The sequence below is a fragment of the Morone saxatilis genome, unplaced genomic scaffold (assembly GCF_004916995.1).
Source record: "Morone saxatilis isolate NCDOM2014 unplaced genomic scaffold, NCSU_SB_2.0 Contig8, whole genome shotgun sequence".
In the NCBI taxonomy this organism is placed as follows: Eukaryota; Metazoa; Chordata; class Actinopteri; family Moronidae; genus Morone; species Morone saxatilis.
Window position 1 is genome coordinate 21,276,582 of NW_023340257.1, and position 24,339 is coordinate 21,300,920.

Consider the following 24,339-nt stretch of genomic DNA (forward strand, 5'->3'; position numbering starts at 1 on the left):
TGTCTGTCTGTCTATCTATCTACATTTTCTTTGAGACCATTTGATATTTTATCTCCTGTTTCTTTATTACCTTGCTCAGTAGCTGGCTGTAAGTAAGCTTAGACCCAAGCAGTTTCCTAGCAATGTGACTGCAATGAAACTGTCTATTCGTATTTGCTTTAACTAATTAAAATGCACCTGTCTCTTGGGAGGGACAAGACATGTTGTGCTGCCAAGTTCAGCCACACTGAACCTTATTGAAATTAAAGTGTCTCCAAACGTATTTCCTGCAGAATGTATGAAATTATGCACAAAAGACCTATAATGATCCATCTGATGCTGTAGGCAAGATATTGCAAAGATTCTCAAAGGGGAAAAGTGTATATATGTATGTATACATTGTTGAAAAAAAAAGTAAGTATAAAGCTTTTTGGGATGGATTTGAGAGAAAGAAATAACAGATATAAAGTTTAAGAGCTGCTGCAATGATTTGTCTTCAGTTCTTGAGAGAGTTGTGTGTGTGAGAAGTGGAAATCAATTAGTTGTGCCGTAGCCAACATCTACCACTAGGTGCAGTGAATTGACCACTGCAGCTCCTCAGGAGTTTGACTGTGAAAGTCCTACAGATAGAAACCAAACCAAACGCATTCGCTCTGTTAAACAGGATTCAGAGCTGCTGTTTTGTTGTATTTTCTGCATGAAGTTTGCTCGGCTCAGCTGTGCAGCCTGCTGAGGCGCGTTACTGATGCAGCAGCTGAGTCCTGCGCTGCCTGGATATTTGACACATTAATCTTGCATTCTTTTCCATATACAGTAGCCTGTGTATCTCAGTGATGTGTGTCATGCATCTGGCAGTCTCTGCTGATAGACACAAGGGGACACATATAGGCCTGATGCAGCTGACTGACTTGACAGATGGATGGAAAGTTATGTTATTGAATTATTGTTGCACTTTCTTATCCCTGCAAGGAAGTTATAATCTAAATCTATAATCTCTGGTGTTATTTTTTGCTAGGTGTGCTACAGATATATGATATACGTTTTTTTCCGTGCCTGTAGCTATCACATCAGACTACACCTAGGGCTGGTGTGATAATTGGGGCAAAATCCTCTTTTATTTCCCAAATGAGATTCAAAGCAGTCCAAGGGAGGAGCTCTGGCTTTGTACAAAACTTAGGTCAGGTGATTTAGACCTCTGACAGGTAATTTCTAGCTCATCAGAGATGCTCTAGCCAGTCAGCAACGAAATTCACACATTGAATCACAGATGGTGGCCTATTTACTCACAAACACTGATGGATGGCAGCTGTGAAAGTACATTTTTAGAGATGGGTTAAATCTTATCGCACATTAAAGACTCTTATCTGATCTTAAATTATGTGCATAAGTTTGTCAGATAAACGTGTGGAGCCTAGCCAAGAAACCTTTTGTTTAATTTTAAACTGTATCTGTACCCTTCTGCTGCGTTGAAGGTCACTCGGCAGTAGGCAAATATTTAAAAAGAAATAGTGGGCTTCACGTACTCCTGTGTGATTAATAGGAGTTAACTGTCACAGGTTAATTGGAAAGCAGGAGCCAAATACTGACAGATTAGAGCTGCCATACTCTATATAGATAAATATGTATCACAAATGTGTTTTTAATTACAGGAAAAAATGCATGAAATCATTTTGACTTTGAGTTGAGTCAGTTGTTCCCACAGATTTATGAAAATACATGATATTCCCAGACGACTAGAGAAATATTATTATTATTTTATCTTGAGCTGAAACTCGGGCTGTGAATCCGACTTTTTAAAACAGCAGGTTTGGAATATTCACCACCTGAGCTGATCGGTTTAACAGTCTGCACTGTTTTGGGTGAATGAGTGAATATCCAGTAATCTGGTTGCTGAAATATTGTCTTGGTGATTAAATAGACTGCCTTGTTCCTCTGTTATATTCCCATAGCGTTTATATGTTAATTTCGGACAAATTGTGCTTATGGATGATTCTGAAAACCTGTCAGTTTCAGAAGCTGCTGTCTGACTCCTTGGTGAAAATGTGTACATGTATGTTTAAGCTTCATAGGAATGTGCAAAGCAGTAAACTATACATTACACAATGAATTACACAACAATCTGTTGTTTTTCTCACAGGACAGCAAAGAAGAGATAATGAGACCATTTTTGAGATGTTAATGAGCAAGTGGCCAATTATTGTGTTACATGATGCACAGTAAGTTGTGCTTTTTTGCAATTATAAACAGCAGTGTGAGTCATACTGCTTGGCCAGAACCATCCCTCACATAATTGGAAATAATGACAGTGTAACTATATTTAAATTGGATTGATGTGGAATCTATTAACCTGCAATTTTAAGACAAGAAGCATATCGTCCCTCTCCCATATCCTATTTATTTCCCTTAAAAAAAAATAAAAAATTCTCACATTTTCCTTAATTATATGCAGGTAGAAGCCTGAATATATTGGGGCACACCTCAGTTTTGGGGAAAGCCCAGTAGCTTCACACAGCTGCTCGAGGAGTGCTTGCTACTTAAGATGTGATTAAGGTCTGAATAATTATGCATGGAGTGAGTCACAGCTGTAGTGGGTAAAATGTCTGCAGTAGAGCACCTACCGCCTCATCCACTGAGCAATTATTAGGGGCTCCTCAAATGCTTCAGGTTACCTGCAGAGCAGTTCAACTGGTCTTGCAGTATTAAAGTGTGTTTTACTCCAAGACCTTAGCTCAGAATTCAGACATTTGGTGGCTCATGAGGTGGAAACCTTCAGTCACACTGGTGCTATTCTTAAGCCTAAACCATAGGAAACGTAGCCACACCAGAGCCAGAACTGGTCAGGCCAGATTACATGTGTCTGCTGCTGAATCAAACCACATCAGAGCAGTGTCTAAACCCCACTCAACTGCCTCCTTACTCATCATCCGTGGGCCCTGAGCTTCGATTTCATGATTCATAATATAAGTTTCCCTTTTTGTAATGACAACTGGCTGAGCAGTCCCGGAGCAGAGAATGAATGAAGGCTGGGCATGCATTAAATGCCTGCATTACGGTTGCATTTCAACATAGCTTAATTTGTCATCGCATAATAACAGTTACAGCATTCATTGTGAGGAAGAATAAAATCCACAGAGAGCCTCGGTATGTGTTTGTGTGTCTGTGTGTGTAATGCGAGTCTGGATTCCTGTTGCCATGCTGTATGTAGTTGAGCTCTGAAACCCAGACAGAGGCATGCTGGAACAAGTTTGATAAGGGCTGGAGTCACTGCGCCTGACACACAACACTCCCACTAAGGACACACCACCGCCATTTCTTCATGGCATGCAGCACAAAGTTAAACACAGGGACATCCAAAGAGAGCATGGGAGAACTCGTAGCTCTTTCAAAATCCCCGCTGAGGTATTTGAGTGCGGACGGAGACGAAAACACCATTAATCTCATTCATTATGAAGGTGCATAGCAGTGGGTGATTGATTCCGTAATGCTATATGTGTGATGCACTCCATCAGTTTCTTCGTCTAGACGGGGAAGGAAGAAAAAAAACAAAGAAGTGGGTTCAGGGGGATCACGCCAACATGCTGTCACTCATTTTTAAGCATCTGACACCTGAAGTGTTCCTTGTACAGTATGAATGAACACAGGTGTTTTTGTGTGTAAAAAATTAGTCACCGCCCAATGAAATCATCTGAATAGTGTCACACCATCACCTAGTACCTTAAAAAAGCAACAATCACATATTTAAATAGCTCCACCTGAGGGTGTGGAGAGGGTCATTAAACCCAGGAGAAGTTTATGAAAACGGACTCTGAAGTGTGCTGCTGAATTGTGGTCTTTGTGAGCTTAAGCTAGGGTGGATTTTGCCAGCCAGGGAGCGAAACAGACAGGGGCTGTGTTTGACTTGGTCGCTTGCCCATTTGTGCTCTATTCACATGTATGGCGCCATGCTTATACACAGGCAAGCCTGTATGCGGGGGCCGAGTCACAGGGAAAGTGGCAGGGGACCTGATTGGTGCTGTTGACTGTGTTTCAGGTGTGAGGAGGTTGTGTACTGGCTGATATAAGCAGACTTTTAAATCAGACGAGTTTTAGTTTTCAGTACAATGGTATTGTTTCATTTGTGGGGGACTCATTTTTTGTTTTTCCCAAATATATATCAGATAATAATTCTAAGCAGAGTTTGAGTATGTGTATTCACACTGAATAATTTAGAGTTGTTGTTGATGGACACTATGTCCCACAATGCACTAGGGCTATCCCAGACTAAAGATTTTCATAGTCGACTAGTTGAAGCCATCAGTCGACTAGTCATTGAACGTTGACATATGTATGAAATTAATTGAATAATTTAAATATTAACATTAACATTAATGAATGTGTCAGAACAACCAGAAACAAGACTGAACATTTAGTTCATTTATTTCAACACAGTATAACGTCACTCAAGTCCTATTGTTCAAAACACAGAATAAATAACTTACAACTTTACAAAAAAAATATTCGTGGAGGTACAGATAGGCCTCTCCTGTTGCCGCCTCCTCACAGTCATAGTCCTGGCCGGAGCTGCTTGGGGACTGTGTTCGGCCCCGGCCGTAGTCACAGGGAGCTGCTGCTGAACCTGCTCAATTGCTGGCTCGCCCCACTCATTCCAGTCCCGGTCTTGTTCCACTGGTGTAAACACACCTCTCCGGGGTTCCCTCTAGCTCACAGTCCAGGTCCAATCACCTAATAGTCATTTTTTACAGTTTACATGCATTTTTCCACGTCTTTAACTCAACATTATTCAAAAATTCAATGTTTTTTATCATGATTTCTTTTTATGATTCCTCAAGTCCTAATTTTTCTTTTGGTCCATAAGCACACCTCTTCTATAACTTCCTGTTCGTAAAAAAAAATGAAAAGCACCCTGCCTTCTTATATAATAAAAGCCTATATAGTGATTATCACATATTATTAATATGTAGAACAGACTTTTAAATTCTCCAAGCCCAATTATATTTTTTTTCTTTATTAAAAGTCACAGTTTGATTGCGATTATTGGCACACATCTAAAATCACTTCCTGTTATGCCTTCTTGTATACTAACTGCAAAAACTATATGCCATGAGCATTAGAATAAAATAAATACAAGATATTTTTAGTATGTAGCAGGGACTAGGGAGACGTTGTCAGAAGAAGCTTTAGTTCGTGTCACCTAACGGCCACCAGAGCTGAACAGATGACATGCCAGAGCTTGATCTTTCCTTTTGTGTTGAGTAAAGGGGATATAGGTCACTCATATGTATTCAAGCTAAAATTTATTTTTCCCCTGAGGAGCTGACACTTTGAGAAAACCTGCTGAGAGGCCTTCCTGTGGCTGGAACTAGGGGTTATGTGATGGGGGTGGGGGAGCAAGAATTAGCATTCTCCAACCAAGAAAACAACTTCTCCCTCTCTTTCTCCCTCCTTTGTAGCTTTGGTAGCACAGACTCACTTTCGCCCAGTAAACTTGGCACCTGTGTCACCAGCAACAGCAGAAGAGTTGTTCTAGTGCAGGGCAGATCCAAAACCACTATTTTTGTAAGCCCTCCCACACCCCTCCCACACCCCTATTTCTTCCACTCCTGCTCTCCTTAGTCAGTTCATAGGCATTCCAATGGTATTTATATTTCCCTCCAGAGCAGGGGAAAGTTGACAAGCGTTCACACAGGCATTGGATTCAGCTCAGCAAGGTGGGCAGTACTCCCACTGCTTCCTTGCCATTGGCCTCCCTGTGGTCACATGGCCCACAGACTGAAGTGTTGGCACTCCTCCCCCTAGGCTCTGCTCTGCTGTCCCTCTCTGCTCACTTAAGGCTTTTTGCGCCTGTATGTGAAGTTTTCTGTTGGTGGGAGAGTGTGTGGGTGAGTGTGCATCTGCCAGCGGTCAGAAGGCTTGTTTGGGGTACAGTGTTACAGTTATGTTTCGGGAGCTAACGGAGTCCGCAGGCAGTGAGTGTCTTGGGAGTATGACCCCAGAGACTCAGGATATCTACCTGAGAATGGACCATCACCGCAGACGCTCTGGGTACAGGCTGGGCAGGATCATTGCCAGGCAGCAACTACTCAAGAGGATCGCTGGAGGTAAGAGTCGTGTATGGATAGGAGTGACAGTTCAGACTGTTGGTCTTTCGGTTGGATATCAGCTTTTTTATTAGCTTTGGCTGAAGAGCCTTCTTTGTCGTACTTCCAGGCATGCTACGACTGACAGCAAAGCAAGCTGGTAGTCAAAACATGTAGTGAATAAGATATGACACATACGTATGAAAACGATAATATGAACACGGGAAAACCTTTTGGCAAGCGAGCAAGGGCATTGTTCTCAGTTCATATCTCTGGCTTTTGTTTCTTGTTTACTTGTTTCCAGATAAAGGTGGAATTGAACAGAAATTAACTTTGGAAGGCAAATATAATGGTAACAAAGTGTGTGCATGTGCCACTGCAGACAAAGCCAAACTTGACCTTCAGCCAATAGGTAGTCATGGGGCAGTGGTGGTAAATAATTAGTATTGACTGACTGTAACAAACACTGATAGGTGATAAGCTGTAGGATTGGTTACATCACAAGAGTTAAGCCCACAGTGTAAACAAGAGATATCAATGAATGTCTGGCCTGACAGTTTTACAAGCCCTCGGCTCATTTGTGGACTGCTGCATGTAGGCAGGAGAGCAATAGTGGTGGGTGTTTTAACTACAGGGCCTGACCTCCCATTCATCTTTCTCCAAGGCCTGTAACCTCTTGCCTTTGCATTTACCTGGAGGGGGCAGGGCAGCATAACAATGGAGGGGACAAAGCACTACCGCTCCTGTTCCCTCCTGCAAGTGTGAGCACCCTGACGTTTGATCAAAGGGTGGCTGCATTTTACAACAGGAATATCAACAGGAAAGTATATTTCATCGGTATGAAGCTTCAATACGGCAACACACAGCATAGTTCTCCTCTCAGTCACACTAAGGAGAGAATGAGTCAGATAATGCTGCCTCATGTGTGGGCTGCATCACCACAGAAGACTGAGGCATGATGCATATGCATGTTTTTGTGATTGTGACGCTGTGAAGGATACACAGAGCTTACTGTTGGGTTGATGTCTGAAGATGTCCCGCAGCCGTGTATATGTATACGCTTGTTTTCAGGAGGAAATCTACATGATCTGATGTTTGCAGGCAAGTGTAGTCATGAAACCCGGCATGTGTTTTCAGATTACAGATGTCTGCGTTGACAGCAAACCAACAATTTGGGTCATCTGTGACAAGGACTGAAACTATGTGTGTGTTTAAAGTGGGTTTATGGATTCTTTTATCTCAGCTAAAAGTCATTTTAAAAGCTTTTACTTGCATGTTTATTGTCAAACGTGACATTTTAACTACTTGTGCTTTGATTTCACTGCATTCCGGGATAATATTAACTTTTGATTCATTTGACAGTTTTCATCGAACAGTTTGGCATTTTCTGTGCTTTTACACTAGTCTTAAAGTGAACTAAGATAACATTAGGCTTTGGTGGCTGTTCTCAGTATCATAAAACAACAACAACAACAACATCAAATGAAGAAAAATAACCTGTAGACAAAAAAAAACAATATGTACTGAGTTGTGCTTCATTCAGCCAATGTGTGGGTGTACAACAACTAACAAAAAATGTCTTATGTGCTGTGATTATGCCTAATTTTGGTAATTGTAGTTTTTAATATGATTTGCTCTAAATGCCTTAATTGAGCAATTTTCTTCAGAGCAGCTTTTTAGCTCTATATGATTCTTACTTCCTTTCATACTTCATGTCTCATCTTGTGTCATGCGTACCTGTTGAAATGCGACAGATATCGGCGAGGTAGTGTTTCGAGGGCTGACTGCAGACTGTGCAGAGCCGCAGGATTGAGCTCCATGTGTTGCAGTGACTCCTGCATTCCAGCTGGCCAGCCCTGTTGACATAGCAGGTTGAAAGTGAGTGGGGGCCATGGTGATGGGCAGAGTAACTCAGTATTGTTTCACCCCAAATTCCAGGAAAGCCTGTGGGGTCTTAGTCATGTTTCCGATTTGATGGCATTTCAAAGCCACCAGAGTTATCTGTGTGGGTTTCCATGATTAGCTACTGACAAAGTACCAGGACAGACTGAAGACCCACAAGTTCCTATTGTCTAAAAATTCTGACCAGTATATCTCATCAGCTTTGAGAGTCGATGGATATAAATGCACAGCTGTGTGGAGTAAGATGGACAGAAACAGGCGTTTGAGTGCTGCACAGTGGGATTGGCGTGTAAGGGAAAGGGCCTGTTTTCATTGTGAAGGAATGTGTCTCCTTTCCTGAAAATATTCCTCAGATTTTGGAGGAGTATTCCATACTTCATCACTCTGGAAGGGCTACTGTGTTTCTGCAGCTTTCTGCTCTGTCTGCCTCCATTCCTCCCTGCTCGCCCCATCTGGACTCCAGATTCTCAGGATTTCTGCTTCTGTTGTTGCTACTCATGCAGTTAGTGTCCAAAATATCCTTAATTTAGATATATTTTTATATTGTCGCACACTGACATTATAATTATAATTTGTGGCTCAATTAGCTATTAATGCTATCGTAGAGAAAAATAATAATTCTTGATTTGTTTACCCAAATTTTAAACAAATCACTGTGTTTTTAGCAATTTTATAGCAAAACGGTCAACTACTTAATTATTTACATAGGTTTACCTCATATTCCCATATATAGTTTAGAAATCGCATATTACATTAGATGATGGTTTCAGATGTTTTCTTTGTGCAACAAGCTGGACTGTAGTGAAAACCAGACAATTCACAGATTGTTCACAGACCTTTTCTAGGCTGTGGAAGTTTTCCTGTTAAGCCAAGTAAAAGTACTGGAAACTTCATTGGGGCTTCTGTGGAAACCTTGAGCAGCTGAACGGTACTCCGTGACTAAAAGCTTGCTCGCTGACTGCTGGCCATTTTTTTACCTCATTGAGAAGCTGTTGTGTTTCGGATAAGAAGCTCTGTCCAGTGTGACCCTTCAATGGCCCTTCTCTGTGGCTTATTGACCCCGATGCAGCCAGCGGGCTCCGATCTCTGCCCTGGAAAGGCCATTAGTGCATTCTGCCATGGTCGAGTACGTTGTGCCTCTCTTGTCAAATGACACAAGTTATTGCGCGGCAGCTGTGTGCTTACCATGAGTGTGTCTGTGTCCTGAAGTTACAAAGCGTGCCTTTTGTTTGGCTGTCATGGCTGAAAGGCTTGTGTCTTTCAGGTTCACATGCTATCATTTCATCATTTCATTTGTTCTCCCGCTGGCATGTATCAGTGTTGAGTGATCATGTATAGTGTTGTCTTACATTGCTGTTTGCTTAGTACAGCACACTGTGTTGCATATTTTTTTACTGTATTCAACTGTATTTTTACTAACAATGTTTGTCATATCAACTGCTTTATGTTAAGTTCAGTGACAACATTTTAATCTTCTTCAAAGTTTAAATGCACTTTATCAGCAGGCATGTTTCTGAGCAGGATAATAGTATGTAACACTTGCACACTTTAGAGAGGACAGAACATTTCGGCTTGTTAAGAGGACAAGCTCTACCCTTCTTCCTTTGTTCTTCCTCTGACTAGTAGACGGATAATTGTTAGAAACCAGCTCTGAAAAAGGGGTTTCTGTTGTAACGGTAAAAAAAGGCTCTTCAAGGTGAGGAATCTCGTTAGACTTTGTCCTCTCCCACTCAACACTCCTCTTCCGAAAGCACTGAATTATTCATCAGTGGTCTGCTATAACATGTGGCACGTTAGATCATCTGCGTGTGAAACAAATATAACTGCTCCTACATTCAAATGGAGGTTTGATGATAAGTGAAGATGTAGCCTTGTGCATTCTTTACTTAGTACACACAAACCCAGTTGATCTTTTATTCATGACCCTCTCTGTAAATGTGATTGTTATGCAAAATTAGTTTGCTACCTTTGGAGGGCAGTAAGCAATACTGTCAGGGAACCAATTTTGACATAGTGATTAGGTGGTTGTCTGCCACTGTCATCGCACTTCAACTAATTAAATCTATGGCTTGTTCTCTTGTTTCGTGCCTAAATGTGTGTGTATGTGATGAGTTTGTTGAAGAGGTACTAAATACGTATTAAAAGAATAAGAGAATAATGTCACATGAGGTTGTTATATATGGCTCAGTCCCATACTAAATATTAATTCTAGACAAGTTTGAGAATTTAGCATGTTTACACTGGAAAAGTGACAAAATGAAATACACTCTAACCAGACAGTGTATAAATGCTCTCAATTTTTGAGGATGCTGTCAGTGGATAATATTCTCACACAATGCTATGCACAAAGGCAGCTGCAGCTCACAGCTGGAAAAAATTTAAATAAATTGTGGGTGGTGGCGAGACATCTTGGAAAATAAATTGTGAGCATAAGTACATTTAAAACCTTTTTTCTCTCTGTTCTTGAAATTTAATTGGCAGTGACGGTCCAAAGTCGCAGGTTGGCTGAAGTCCAATGTTGCATGTTTTGTAAAAATTTGTTCTTGTTATTGTGATATTTTTTTCTTCCAACCCGGCTTTGCTGAGCAGGAAAAAGAAAAGAAAAAATATTTAGTTAAAGCCAAATGACCATACCAACCAAAACAAACTGATCTTATTATATTTCAGATACATCTCATCTATCATATAAATCACTAGCTCACAGATCAGCTGTAAACTGATTTGTCTACAGCTCTGAGTGGTTCTCACTGTACATCCCACAGTTAAGCAGCCACTGTTTCTAAAGCCGTAACGTACCAACGGTTGGTTGCTAACCGTTGGTAATTTCCTGCCTTGCTGATAAAGAATGAGTAAATGAGTCAGTCTTGTAACGGCCGGGAACAAACTGTCTCTATCCCAAACTCTGGTAAATAAAGGCTACACTCATAAACCTTCTGTAGAGTCCCATTTTTAGTCTGTAGGTGGCAGGCTGAGCTCATATCCTTCCTTTAAATCTTTCTCCTGTGTGTGAATCAGTGTAGTTCCTACACATTCAGAGAGGCTGACAGCCTCCACATGTGCAGGGCTAATCATTTACTAAGAGGAGATTTCATAAATGCCTCGGCTGCACTGTAACAGGAACGGAAAGTAACATATTAACAGAGCCATGATGGAAAACCTCTCCTGTTCTCAGGTCTTTTACATTCCACAGATTAGAAAATGCTAATTCACAGAAAAAGCCATATTAACCTACAGTACATGTCAGCAAATAGTACACTGAATATGTTGTGACTCAAATAATCACTTCTTAGCTACTAGAAAGCCACAGGAAATGTGTTTTTTAAAGAAGCATATAGAGAAAATATTTACATTTTATGGGCTTATGTTTTATAAAAGGAGCCAAATGTCCACATCTGGTTATCTAAAGAAAATTTATTTGGTATGCATTTCCAGAAAAGATTACATAGACAGACTTCACTTAAATGCACATTACATTCTTGAGATAGTGATTGTTGCAAATCCCGTCTGTTATTCATCATATAGTACATTTTCTTCTCATCTGCATGTAAACCATTCCAGAGTTCAGCACATGGCCGCCCTCATGTGGTAGAAATGTACATTACATGTCATTAGCTGGAAAAACTGACAGAGGCGCAAAAACAGCACGCATCCAGACCACAGACATTCAGCCGCTGTCTCTTCACTTTATAGGCCTTTCATCCAGGGAGTGACTGCCGGAACACAGCCTGTCATTGATGGCCATGCATGACAAACGTCCTGAATGTGTATGTATTAGGGAGAGACTGTGAACGCTCTGATAAACAATCTCTTGGCTCTTTCGGTGGGTAGCATTCTTGATAAGCTACGCCGCACCTCATCATACACAACAACACATGCTGACAGTATCATCATCTCTGCTGCGGCTCACAAGTCAGTTGCATGAGTGCTGTGAGGCTCCTGAGGCAGTTCTTGTGGCCGTTCACTTTGATGTCGTTAATTAGGACCAGCGTCCCAAGGGAGGGCTCCATGCTTTTATTGTGGAGGTCCTGAGGGGGCTTTCTCACGGTAGGGGCCCTTGTTCTGACATTGGCCCCCTCTCTACCCTCTGATTCTCAGAGGCCATTCTCAGAGAAGGAGGGAACCCCAAGTAGTCCCCACTGGGATGCGGTCCAAATGGGAGGTGGACCTAATGGAGCTCTGCAGGATTTGACTTCAGAGGAGTTTCTTCTGGATGTTTTTCTTCTACTCTTTTACCCATATCCTGTACTTTACAGAGCTGTGGTCACACATGAGACATCATTTGTTAGTTTACAGAGTTTTTGTACTTATTAGCATCTGCTAAAAGTCCCTTTCATCTTGAGACATTTGATTTGTGTGGTTGCCAGGACTTACCCAACATGTGTTGATAACTTTCCAGTAAGTCTTTTTCCGTGTTTGAGTCGAGATTTTAGGTCAGCTGCCTGTGTGTTTGTCAGTAATTCACAGTCATCTCGCTTTAGCTGTGTTATACGGTGCTCTTGGAAAACCAAATTACAGTGTTTACGTAGGCTATCAAAGGGAAGGAAGAATTACAGCCACACAACCGTATATTATGAGTGGGAAAACAGCATGACATGGCAAGGCATGCAGCCTACTGTACTTTACATAAAACAAGACATGTATGGACTTTAAATCACACAAACACACACCTCTAAAAACTTGTGGTATATGTTGGGAAAACTAAAGATACAGTTAGCTGCAAGGCCACCCTTGGACACTGTAGGAGTCAACTGTCAAGGAGCTGGCACAAGGGACGCGCAGGGAGTTAAAAAGACAACTGAAGGAGCTCAGATTAGAGTCTTGCTGAGAGAGAGGGAGGAAGACAGAGAAGCAGAGAGAGGAGAAAGGGGGGAAGTGGAGACCTTCAAGGCGATGTTAGTAGACAGAAAAAGGAGCTGGGGGAAAGTCAGGCAGGTACAGAGTTGAACTTTCCCATTTGGAAGTTTCCAAACCTTACGTCTGGGCCGAGGGCAGCACAGATGTCCCACAAGTACCTCTGCTGATCTGTTACATCAGGCCTTCTTACTGTTATATGCTTCCTGGAAAGATTTGTCACGGTATTATTAACTTTGTGAAGCTCACTTTAATAAAGAATATTTTGGAATGAGAAATGGCCAAAATCACAATTTCTGAGAGAAGATAAATGTTGAATATAATCATAGACCTTGATGTGTGTTATCGCTGACCAGCCTACATTATTCATCCCACACTGTGTTATTTATTTATCCTTGAATAGAGTGAATAACTGAACAACTCAGACAATGATTACTCTGCAAAGATCAACACTGGGTTGAAGGAATAGTCCAGGGTTTGGGGGAGGTATGCCTGGATGGAATGAAAACGGAAATCTCCAAAAGCTAAAGTTGATGTTTTTATCACCAAAGAAAGCAAATCTTTCATAAAGGCCTCCAAGATTGTTGCCAAAACACTTTAACATGCGTGGGAACGTGGCTACAGTCCAGTGTCTGGAAGTGTTTAGCTTGTGCATCGTGCCTTGGAAGTCACTGCAGTATGTATTTCACAGAAAGCTTTGCTGATTGATTTCTGCACTGTTCGGAGTTGCTGGCTATAAAGTGGCGGTACTTAAGGATCTGGAAATTGCTGAGATGTCTCCTCCTTCCAAGAGGGTCAGAGGTCCCTTTTCTAGTAAAGGACACTTCTCTTGAAGTGTCTGCTGGAAGTCATGTGCCGAAGTGTCCTGTAGTGTGACCAAAGGGAAAGAAGGAGAACACCTGTCTGTGAAGCTGCTGAACACCCGCCGCTTCCATCGGTTTTTGTTGTTTGCTTAGCAGCCCTGGGGAATCATCATGTGGTTGTTAGAACATTTTCTCAAAACTGAGTGAATGTGAGACACCGTAGTGAGTGAGAGGAAAACGCTGCAGAGCTCACGGTTTGAACTTTGAAGCCTTGGCTTCTTTAGAGGCCACGCAGCCCACACATCATAGCCCATTATTTGTCTTCTGGCTGTGACACCCAACCAGATCCAGTGGGCTATCATTTTGCAATTTGTGTCCGGGATAATTTGTAAATCCTTTGCTGAAAGGCTATTTATGGTAGGATGAGACATGGACTCACTAATAACCTTTCCCATTTCTCTCCCAGGCTGTTGTTCGGTGACTTGGAACCCATGTAATGTCTGCTTTTGGAAAAAACTTAAGTGATTTTCCATTGTTTGAATATGTTTACAACATCATGCTGACCCCGCATGGTTTTAACTGTTCAAGCAGTCGTCCCTGTTGATTTTATGTTCTCAGAAAAGGACTGTGTGAAAGAAATGAGTCAGCCTTGGCTGTTATTATGAGACTCCTTGTAACACTGCACAGGAATAACGGCGCGTGATTGAATGTCTAGGTATCTTAATGTTGTCATTAGTAACATGTAAATGATGCAAAAGCTGTGACTGGTATTTACAGACTTGAGAGAGAGACAAACAGACAGAGAAAGAGAGAGACAGTTGATGGGTTGTTACCCCTTAAGATGAAAGAAGCTTCTCTCTGGGTGTCCTTCAGAGGTGAAGGAGAGTGTTACCACAGCTGTGCTGCTCTTGTTTAAATTCAATACAGGACCTCAAGAGAAAAACACAGCTCAGATGACTTTTGACCCAGCAGGCTTTGGCAATGGTCAACAACAGCAGCTCCCTAGCTCACATAGTCATGTTATTTACTCTCAGAATCAATAAGCTCTTGCTGTGAGTGTGTGTGTCTGCTGTGAAGAGAAAGGTGGAAAGGTGGAAAAAAAGTAAGATTCATTAATCATACTGTTTAAACTTACAAAATGTATCTGTCTTGCAAATGAAAATGATGTGCGCTTTATTTAAAAGGCTTATCTGTAATGTATGAAGTGGCTCTTAAATGAATCATGGATGGCTGTGAAGCCCTGACTTACGCAGGTTCAGAATGCTAATGCCTCCTTGGCACTGGTTTTTCCTGGGTTGGCACTGTGTTTGTCCTCAAGTCCCCATCCTCCAGGAGGCATTGATGTCTGCTTTGTATATCCACTTGTTACTGGGGACCTGTGGTCCACTGAAAGGAGCTCTCCGCAGGTCACTGTGGACCACAGGGCAAATGCAGACCCAGGATTTGCTAGCTCATTTGTATTTGAGGAAATTTTGCTTTGTTGTCTTAGCAACGCTGCCCAGAGCTGATCATTTTAAACCTGCATCCCATGTCGTCTGCTGGATAACAGTTCCCCCGTGTGCCCCGCGGGATCAAATGAGGGGGATGGAAGTCCGTGGGTGATTCAACGCTGGCTCTCTGTAATTACTCGGCCTGCGGAGCCAGCCAGCTCATGTGCCAATCACTGCATCAAGAATAAAGTCACATCCACAAAGGCACTGTGTTGTTACTCACCTTTGCAGACAGATAATCTCCTAGATTTGGCTATTGTCCTTTGTCTCAACACCTCGCCGGTTTATAGGTGATGAGAATGCTGTGAACTGAAGACGTGTTGTGATATTAGCGAGTGGCACCTCCTGTTACGCTGATGATTGCAGCGCATTGTGCCGATGATGTTGGAGTCTGGAGGACATGTAGAGCTTTGTTAATTAAAACCTGCTCTTTAAAATAGGCAGGCTTTAGTCCCACGACATTAGGTGAATTACATGGGGCACTGCAGTATTAATCCACCTTGTGCATTTCTTGCATTCCCCCTAGAAGGCTTGAACTCTTACAAGTAGAGAGCAGATATCCTGTGCCTCCTGCACAATCACGCTGCATCTTGGTCATCGTGTCTATCTTTTCGCTATCGTTATTTGTGCTTCCTGTTTGCTCCCCCACGCACAATTGAAAAGTGTGAGACAGAAGGAAATGTTAGCTATTTTGGGCATGAGACATCGAATGTTGTGGTTTCTGGGCAGACTAGAGGAGGGGGCAGTGTGTGTTTCCCCTGGCTGTCTAGTCTTACTTTTACAGTAAGGCTGACTGCTCACTGTGAGTGGGTGTCTGTATGCAATTAGCATCATAAAGGGGAAGAGAGGCCTCTCCTCCATGCCTCCCAGCATGACGACACCTCTCCGCCAGCCAGCCCACAAGTGGAATCTTTCTTTTTTTTTCCTATATTGCTGGCTCACTGAGTCTTTCTCCAGGTGTTTTTGATACAGTGCTCAGTTATAGTCTGTGTGTTTTTTGACTGATATATTCGGCTGGCTTGTCTGGCTGATTCACTCTGCAGCAGTTTGTTGTGTGGGAGGACACATTTCTAAGGGTCTACACAGTTTGTACTAATAAATCTAAGCAGTTTGTTTTAAAGTGCTTTTAAAGCTCTAATACGTTCTGAGTGTATTCACTGTTAAATTTGTTAAGGTGACTAATGTTGGGATGCCTATGTCATTCTGCCTGTGTTTGTAGCTTTGTACCCAGTCCTGGCCCCAGTAGGTCAGAAGAGTTGTGTTTTACAAGAGGAAATGGCAGAATCACGCTGCATTAGGAGCAGCAGAAGCAGACTACATATGGAATTCTACTTACGCTGTGGGAAATTATGGATGAATGTGATGTCCTTACGTAATCATGGTGCCGTGGCGAACCCCAGTAATTAAAACAGCCTTTCATTTTATCCACACATTTAAACTAATAGATTTTCCTTATACATCATATATTTTTGTGATCTCATCTTTAATAACATAATGTAAAATTGGGCTGTTAAATATATAAAATTGGGAAAACATGACAGCAGGTTCGCAGATGAAAAGTGATCTACTTAAACAGACTCCAGTCATTATTGTATACAGTACTTTGCCAAACAAAGGAAGCAGACACTGTAGGAATAGAAGGATTATCAACTCACTCATATATTCTCTTGGCAAACCCACTCACTGTATCCTGTTGCGTTTGATTTACTAGTCATTTTCTGCTTGTATTCCTTTTTTAAATCAGTTTTATTTCTTTTTTTCATTTTTTTCCTTCTTAACAATTGATATTGTAAGCTTGGAAAGATGGTGAAACTTGTTGCCTAGAAATATTTGAGGATTGTTAAGATTTGTTTCAGATAAAAGATAAATTACCTAAAAATCCAATTATAAATAGATTATATATATTTGCAATAAGTAATTATTTCTTAACAACCACATTTCTCTTATTCACTAAATTTAAGAAAATCTTTCAGATACTCTTGAAATAACCTATCCTATGTGTTGTGTCAAGTGACACAGCGACCCCGTCACTGTCTAAGGTGACAACAGATCACGCAGTTCGTCTCATGCATTGATTTTTACCTCAGACAAAGAGGCTGAGACGGAGGTAAAACAGACGAATATATCACTCTGATGATGTTAGCGCGGAGTCTTGTGAGCCTCAGCATGATTCACTGCTGCTGATTGCTGACAGTTTATGTCATGGTTTTCCCCCAGTTCAGCTGCCTACGTTTTTCCATTCCGTTGACCTGCTGGAACAACATCTGGACTCCAAAAACCACGCTTACCCTTTGTTTGTTTAAATAAAACATTTCCCTCACTGTTAAGACTTCAAGGATTTCATTTAGAAAGATTTGAAAAGCTGACATATTGTAATCTGGCCAAAAAGGATTGAAAACAAGGAAACATATTAGGAAAGGGTTATTAATTCTTCATATTTAAAAACAGGGTCTGGAAACACAAGAAGAGTCCCAGAATTCAGAGGCAATGCTCGCTGTTTGGCTGCAGCTTAGATCTTTGCCAAAAATGTGCTGAGCGGGGTATAAAAGAGTTGTCGTGGGCAGAGTTGGGTAGGAGGGTCGGGCACAAGAAGCTGAGTGGGGAGGGAGAGGGAGAGGGGGTGAACGCTAGGGAGCCTGCCACAGAAAGGGGTGGGTTGAAGGAGAGATTTAGTGTTGGGACAGGCACATGGTGGTTGGGGGTAGATGGAAAGAGAAAGGGGGAAAAGGGAGCAGTGGATCTGAGTTCAAACTGCAAGCTGTGTTCAGAGAGAGAGCAGGAATGTGGCTCAGCGTGGGAATGAAGATGCTCTGACATGTTGAGAGACACTCTTTAAGTCTTGACGGATATATGAACCTCTCTGGCTGTATGATGAAAATATCTCGTAAGTATGCAATAATTGTTGATTGGGTTAGTTGATTGAAGGATATTAGACTGTAGACACATTAGGGCTCGTGCTTCAGGGATGTTGATGGCTTGTTTTTGTTCACAATAAGCTTGAATGAATGAATTTGTTGGGTTTTTTTTTGTTCAGCTCAGGACAAAACAAAGCATGTCATACAAAGTTTTTGCCCGTGTAGCAGGCTGTAAATATTTAGTGAAAGAGTGGAATGTGATCAAGCCTTTTGAAACTGTCATAATTTTGGCAGCGCTTGTGTCTGCTCAGCCCAAGTGTGCCATATCTTTTCCTGCGGCACTTTGTAACATGTCATATCTCAGAAATGAATTGCATAACCAGTGTTCTTGACAGTAAACGTTGCATAGAGTGAATTGTAAAGGAAGGAGTCGCCCTCGCCACAGATACTTTAGTCGTACACTGCTTTTGACATTCTGGGCCATTGTGTCACAGCCAAACTGGGTTTCATCTCTTTGTGAAACGGTAATTTTATACTGTACACAGTTTTAAAGCTGTGGGTTGTGGAGGGCAAATACAAGTTCTCATTCACTGGCATGATGCCCGCCCAGCCTTTTATTCACAAGAGATTTCCTTAGAGAGAGGGATGAGAGGACAGAATGTCTTGGTATCGTGTTACAGAATGCCAAACAGAGAGGAATTCCCAGCTCATGTTACTTGCTCCCAGTGGTCCAACCTGTGGCGGTGGGACACAAGAGGACCTGGCAGCGCTCTCACTACGGGCTGCAGTTGAATAATACAAGCCTGATATTATCCACCTGGGAGGGAAGCCTAGCTGAACAGAAAGCCTTTAGCTCCTGGTGATACAGGTGGGAACAGAGCAGAGAGGCTCCTGGCAGCTTTACACATGTTGACTCAACTGCTGGTTAAGGGGGTAAACAGTAGGCTTTTTTGTCATCCAAGGACACAGGGAACTGTTAATATTTATTCAGTTGCTGGTCAGTCTGAAGACCAAAGTCACTTTTCATTGATTTCTCTATGACACAGATGTGAAGCAGCACAGGTGAGTCCCGGATCAACAGTTCTGAAAAACGGGTGATAGCAGTATCCTCGTTGCAAGGTTACAGTCGCTGTAATTACGCAGTATTGTGCGATGAATGACCTTGGTTCAAGTTTCAGCTGTAGTGTGACAGGCACAGACAGGGAGTGGAACTGAGACCGTAGATGTGTGATGGGAGAGCTGTTTGTTACCCATGGGTGCAGCTCATGTGTAACTTTTCTTGGATGGGATGTTTATGCTCTTAACACTGGAAAACTGGCTAGATCTCAGGTGTGCGTATGAGAATTAAGAAGCAGTGGAACATTTATTAGCTGTGTGGCTTCACTGGAACTGGTAAGAATATTTCTATGTTAGATTTCAAGTCTGTGCTTTGTATTGTTTATGAGAAAGAATTTATGTCATTTAACCACATTGTGATTTCTGACTTTGGATAGTAAATGATGGAAGTACTTGCTTGTGTATTTTGCTGCAGAATACACTGTTCACATGTTTTCTGATGTTTAAATTAGATTCTTCTGTTTAAGGCTGCAACTGAGACTTATTTATATCATTAGTTAATCTATCAGTTATTCTATTTATTTATTTGATTAATTGATTTACTATTTAATCAGTGAAACATACAGCAAATAGTAAGAAATGTCCACCACAACCTGAGGTGACATCTTTAAATTGTTTTCTCCAACAAACAGTCCAAAACTGAAAAATATTAAGTTTATTGCAGAAACTAGTGCCAATATTCACATTTGTAACCGCAATTGAGTGAATTACTTAAACAATTAATCAGTTATGAAATATGATATTTTTCTGTTGATCAGCTTTGTTTCAGCTATACTATTTGTTACAATAAAGTGAAGGGAAACGGTCTCCAGACATATTTAAAGAGTAGATCTTCCTGATTCTGTTGCTTTTATTAAGTTATTTATTAAACATAATTATACATTTTCTTTCTTAATGTAAAGCAGACAATGTACTCTGTAGCACTGGTGTGTGACAGAGTATGTCTCACCGAGGCGGTAAATGGCACCCAACTCTATTAGCATTAATGGAAAGGTGCCAACAGTCTGTTTCCTCTCCTTGTCATCAGCGGCTCTGAAGCCTGCAGACGACTCTCTCCCTAGTTCAGCGCGACCAGATTGTGATCCTGACTACTGGGTTACTTACATTTAAGATGAAAGATTAAGGAGCCACAGAGAGCTCCGATAAAGATTATTTTTAACTTTATCTACAGTTTTGTGTCGGCCTTTTAATGTTGTTGTTGTGTCTATGTGTTACTTTTCTTTAAACATGTGGTTTAAATGTGATAGTATATCTGGCTCTATGCAGTGTACAGTGATTTTTTTAACACATTTTACCTTCTTTTAAGGTTTTATTGTTATATCATATATCTTGCCTTAAAAGTAAAAAGACAACAGATCATATAAGGTCCCATTTCACCTCTACCCAGACGCACTGACCATCAGGGTCATCATCACATCCATGTTATCTCAGAATAATCAGAAAGGGGGGAGGGGGATCACCCAGGTCTGCCCATCCCAAAGTCTGTTGTGTTTGTTGGATTCCAAGTGCAGATAGGGTTTTTCTGCTTTGGTTTGATGCTCCAGTAGTTTCTCAAAATGAAAATGACTTAATGTGGTTGAGTTTCACTTTTACCGCTGTTTTAAAACGCATACTTTCTGTTTTCTGTTTCAGAAATTGAAGCGAAAGAGGCATGTGACTGGCTGCGGGCAGCAGGATTTCCCCAGTATGCTCAACTCTTTGAAGGTAATAAAACCACTTAGTAAACTCCCACACACATTCATCACAAAGAGGGGAAATGCTGTTTGGTTAAAAGATAGAGATTAATGAAGTAGCACACCAATAAAAGTGCTCTGTAATAAACCAAATATGGCATTTTTATATCTGTTGTGAAACGAAACACTGTTATAGCTTAAATGTGGGCTTTTTAAGATGATGAGTGAATAATGGTACACAGTGTCATCTGGTCTATCACCCTAGTCCACAACACTGTGTAAACCGTGTATTCACGGGCTGCACAGTGAGCCTCATTTACACGATTGTCCTCAGGAAGCCTTGGAGCTACGGCTCCAGTCTGATCCCCAGACACCACAAAACAAGCGGAATATCAGCTGCTTTTAAGGTCTAATCTTTTCCAAGCTACAGTTACTACATAAACATGTCTTCTGTGCTTTAAGACTGAAGTCATGGGAAAGATGGGTTTTATCAGAGCTTAAACTAACTGTACTCCCTCAGATCTGAGTGTGGAGGCCAGACTTTTGATGTGCAATATATTTGTTTGCTGACAGTTTGTAGATAGACGCAACAGAGCTCAGGCAATGTGCACTGATAATGGCTGCTGGAGTTTCACTATGATGGGCGTCATGTGTTAGAAATGATATTAAATGATGAAATCTCTTATTATTATCATGTTTCAAAGCCTACAGTATATCTGAATGTCTGCCCCCTTAAAGAACAGACTGAGCCTTGTTGAGGTCTTAGTGTTCACTGCTGCTTCTGCTTTTCATAAAAAGTTAATGACTTCTCATGAATGCGGTGGAATGTTAGATTCAGAGGGTCTGGATTCAGTCTCTTAAGTTATGTAAGAGGAGGCCCATACCCAGAGCAAGACGTAATGCCTGCACAAGCCTGAGCGCTGTTATTTGGGCAAATTCTGTCTCTTCTCATTAGCATCACACACAAAACAAGTTTGATGGTCTCCCAGCCTTCATTGTACTACTGGAAAGAATGTGGTTTCCAGATCTTTCTTTTCATTTATCCCATCCATGAACTCTGTCTATAGAAGAATGGAAATATCAAATCTAATTTCAACTATTTTTATGCTTTCTTCTTCAGATTCCCAGTTCCCCATTGATATCACTCCTGTGAAAAGAGATCATGACTTTCTCGACAAAGATCTCGTGGAACCTCTGTGCAGGTAACCAGACGTTTGATTGACACTGTAAAGACGGTGGCTCATCCATGAGTCAACCAAGTCAATGCTACAAATAATTTCCTTGCCTTAAGAAAGCAAAGCTATGTAAGAAAGCTTGTGAAAACACATCTCCGCTCTCATGACGTTAAAAAGAATAACATTATGTAATTTTTATTTTCTTATCCTGGGTAATAATAACCTCTTGAAGAAAAGAAGATTTTCCACACGCTGCTGTTACATTTATTTAATTTATTAAATCATCAGTCTATGCAGACCTTCTTCTGTTGTGACTGAAATGTCAGACTGACATATTGATTTAATAAATTGCAAAAGCATTACGGGAATCGTCTCTGACATAACTCCGTAAGAAATATTGGATATGTGTGTTTTTTCCCGATTTGCCAGACTGTATTAACAATACAAAAGTGCACTAAGCCAACAACGGGTGGCTCCACATCACTCCCTTGTAGGGCAAGACGACTCGTGTACTTTTTTCAAGCCAAGATGAAAACAGCACTTCAGTTACCACAGTAACCATGGAAACCATCCCGAGAGGGAAGCAGGAGGAGCATGAGGGTTGCCTCGCACAGCTCAATATACTGTGACTCTAAACAACCCTAAAGCAACTCATCTAAATTCCAAACTAGCCACGGGATAAATAGAAGACAATTGGAAACAGTTCCACCTCCAATGTGATTTTGCCCATGACTTCCCAGCATCTCTATGGTAACATAAGGATGGCTTTGTTGTCCGTTACGCAATTACAGTCTAGTGTGCAAAAATAAACACCACCCTACATACTGTGGGTGGCTTTGATAGAACTGAAACTGATAGAGATTTCATGTATGTGAGTGCTCTGCCTGATCCCTGGCTAAGCAGCCTCCTATTTTAGCAACCACATTCAAAGCTCTTTAGGCCTGTGGAATAAAGGGCCCCCCAGCTTAGAAATCCTCTCTTCAGTTGGGTCCCACTATCTACAGTAACAATCATGAGAACTTTTTTGTTTGGTTAACCCCTATCAAGTACAGCACTGGGGGATAGTTACAGCCTCCATCTGAGCACATTTACTGTCACAGAACAATACTGTCAATCTGTAAAAAAAAAAAAATAAATAAATAAAAAAAAGACAGTTAAAAATATGTGGAGCTGTTAAAGGTTATAATTATCAGACCACAAATGAGTTTCTTTTCGTGTAATGCCAAGGCACAATGAGCTGGTGTGTATTTTGTCATGCCGTCATCTTTTCCCCCTGCTATTGTTGGTTCATGTACAGTTTTTAGTGCTGTTACTTTATATATCCCAGTTTGCACACCCACAAAACCTCTAATCACTAAGCACATGCTCCAAGGCTTAGACTTGTGGTTGATTAAAAATATTAAAAATGTTGCAATGCTTCTCTGAGAGATTTTTGGAAAACTGAGTTCAGGACATTTGCATTAGTATTTCAAAGGCAAAGTTTTCATATTGTTCTTGAGAAAAATGGATATTACAAACGACATGTAAGTCAGACAGAGCTGAAACCACCCCTCAAATTTTAGGAAGCAGCATGCCAAGTGCAAAATGGCATCAAACACTGGTGCATCGGTAGATTTAATTCTACACACGACTATGTTGAATGAACCAAGCTGTGATTAGACCAGAAATGCATCTAATCCATTGGTTTCCCTTAAATTCAACCTTCTTCAAACTACTGCACACAACCTTTCAAGCCACAAACACTTACATCCAATTCTGAGAGAAAGAGAACAGAGCAACCGAAAATTACCGGTGCTCATTAGGTTTAGCAGTTGTGGCACGGACAAACTGAATTTCCCTCTGGGTCTGGTTGTACATCCAGACCAGAAGCTGATTCAGTTAACACTTAAATAGCATACAGAATGGGGTTTATTTCTGGAGTGCTCATTAGGAAACTATTCTAGTGTTTTCTCTTGTTTGCTCAGAACAGTTTTCATCCTCAGGCAATTTTTTTCTTTCAGGCGACTCAACACCTTGAACAAGTGTGCCTCTATGAAACTTGACGTGAACCTCCCGAAGAAGAAAGTAAGTATAGACTCAAGATTACGAGCTTTGTCATCAGAATGATGCTTCTGCAGTCTTTTATGGTGAATTATTGTATGAAAAGTGCAACGCTATGACAAATGTGACACTACGCTCTATGCATTTTGGAAAAACACACTCCCCAAACTTCAAAAACAAAACAAACAACAAAACAAAATTGAAAACACTGATGGTTCAGCAGATAAAAAATCTGTTTTTCATTGGAGAGCTTAAGCTGACGGGGCTGCTTTCTCTTTGAATATCACATATATAACTGTGAATATCACAATTGTCATTTGAAATGTGTAAGAGATAGAGGACAATGCCTTCATAAGAATTGGTATTTCCTTGCAAAGA

The 24,339-nt window shown here is 41.2% G+C and overlaps 1 protein-coding gene across 4 annotated transcripts in view; it reads left to right on the forward strand.

The window, feature by feature from the left end:
* Nucleotides 1–24,339, forward strand: part of stard13b (StAR-related lipid transfer (START) domain containing 13b) — a 60,192-nt gene that overhangs the window by 29,302 nt on the left and 6,551 nt on the right. For 2 of the 4 annotated variants that reach the window (XM_035680190.1, XM_035680192.1), the window contains 3 exons: nucleotides 20,706–20,777; nucleotides 21,867–21,948; nucleotides 23,922–23,985. In XM_035680190.1, the coding sequence (XP_035536083.1) occupies nucleotides 20,706–20,777; nucleotides 21,867–21,948; nucleotides 23,922–23,985 (218 nt within the window). Of the gene's footprint in view, nucleotides 1–5,805; nucleotides 6,078–17,800; nucleotides 17,987–20,705; nucleotides 20,778–21,866; nucleotides 21,949–23,921; nucleotides 23,986–24,339 lie in introns of those variants that run through there. The other 2 variants (XM_035680191.1, XM_035680193.1) reach the window with 2 other exon arrangements.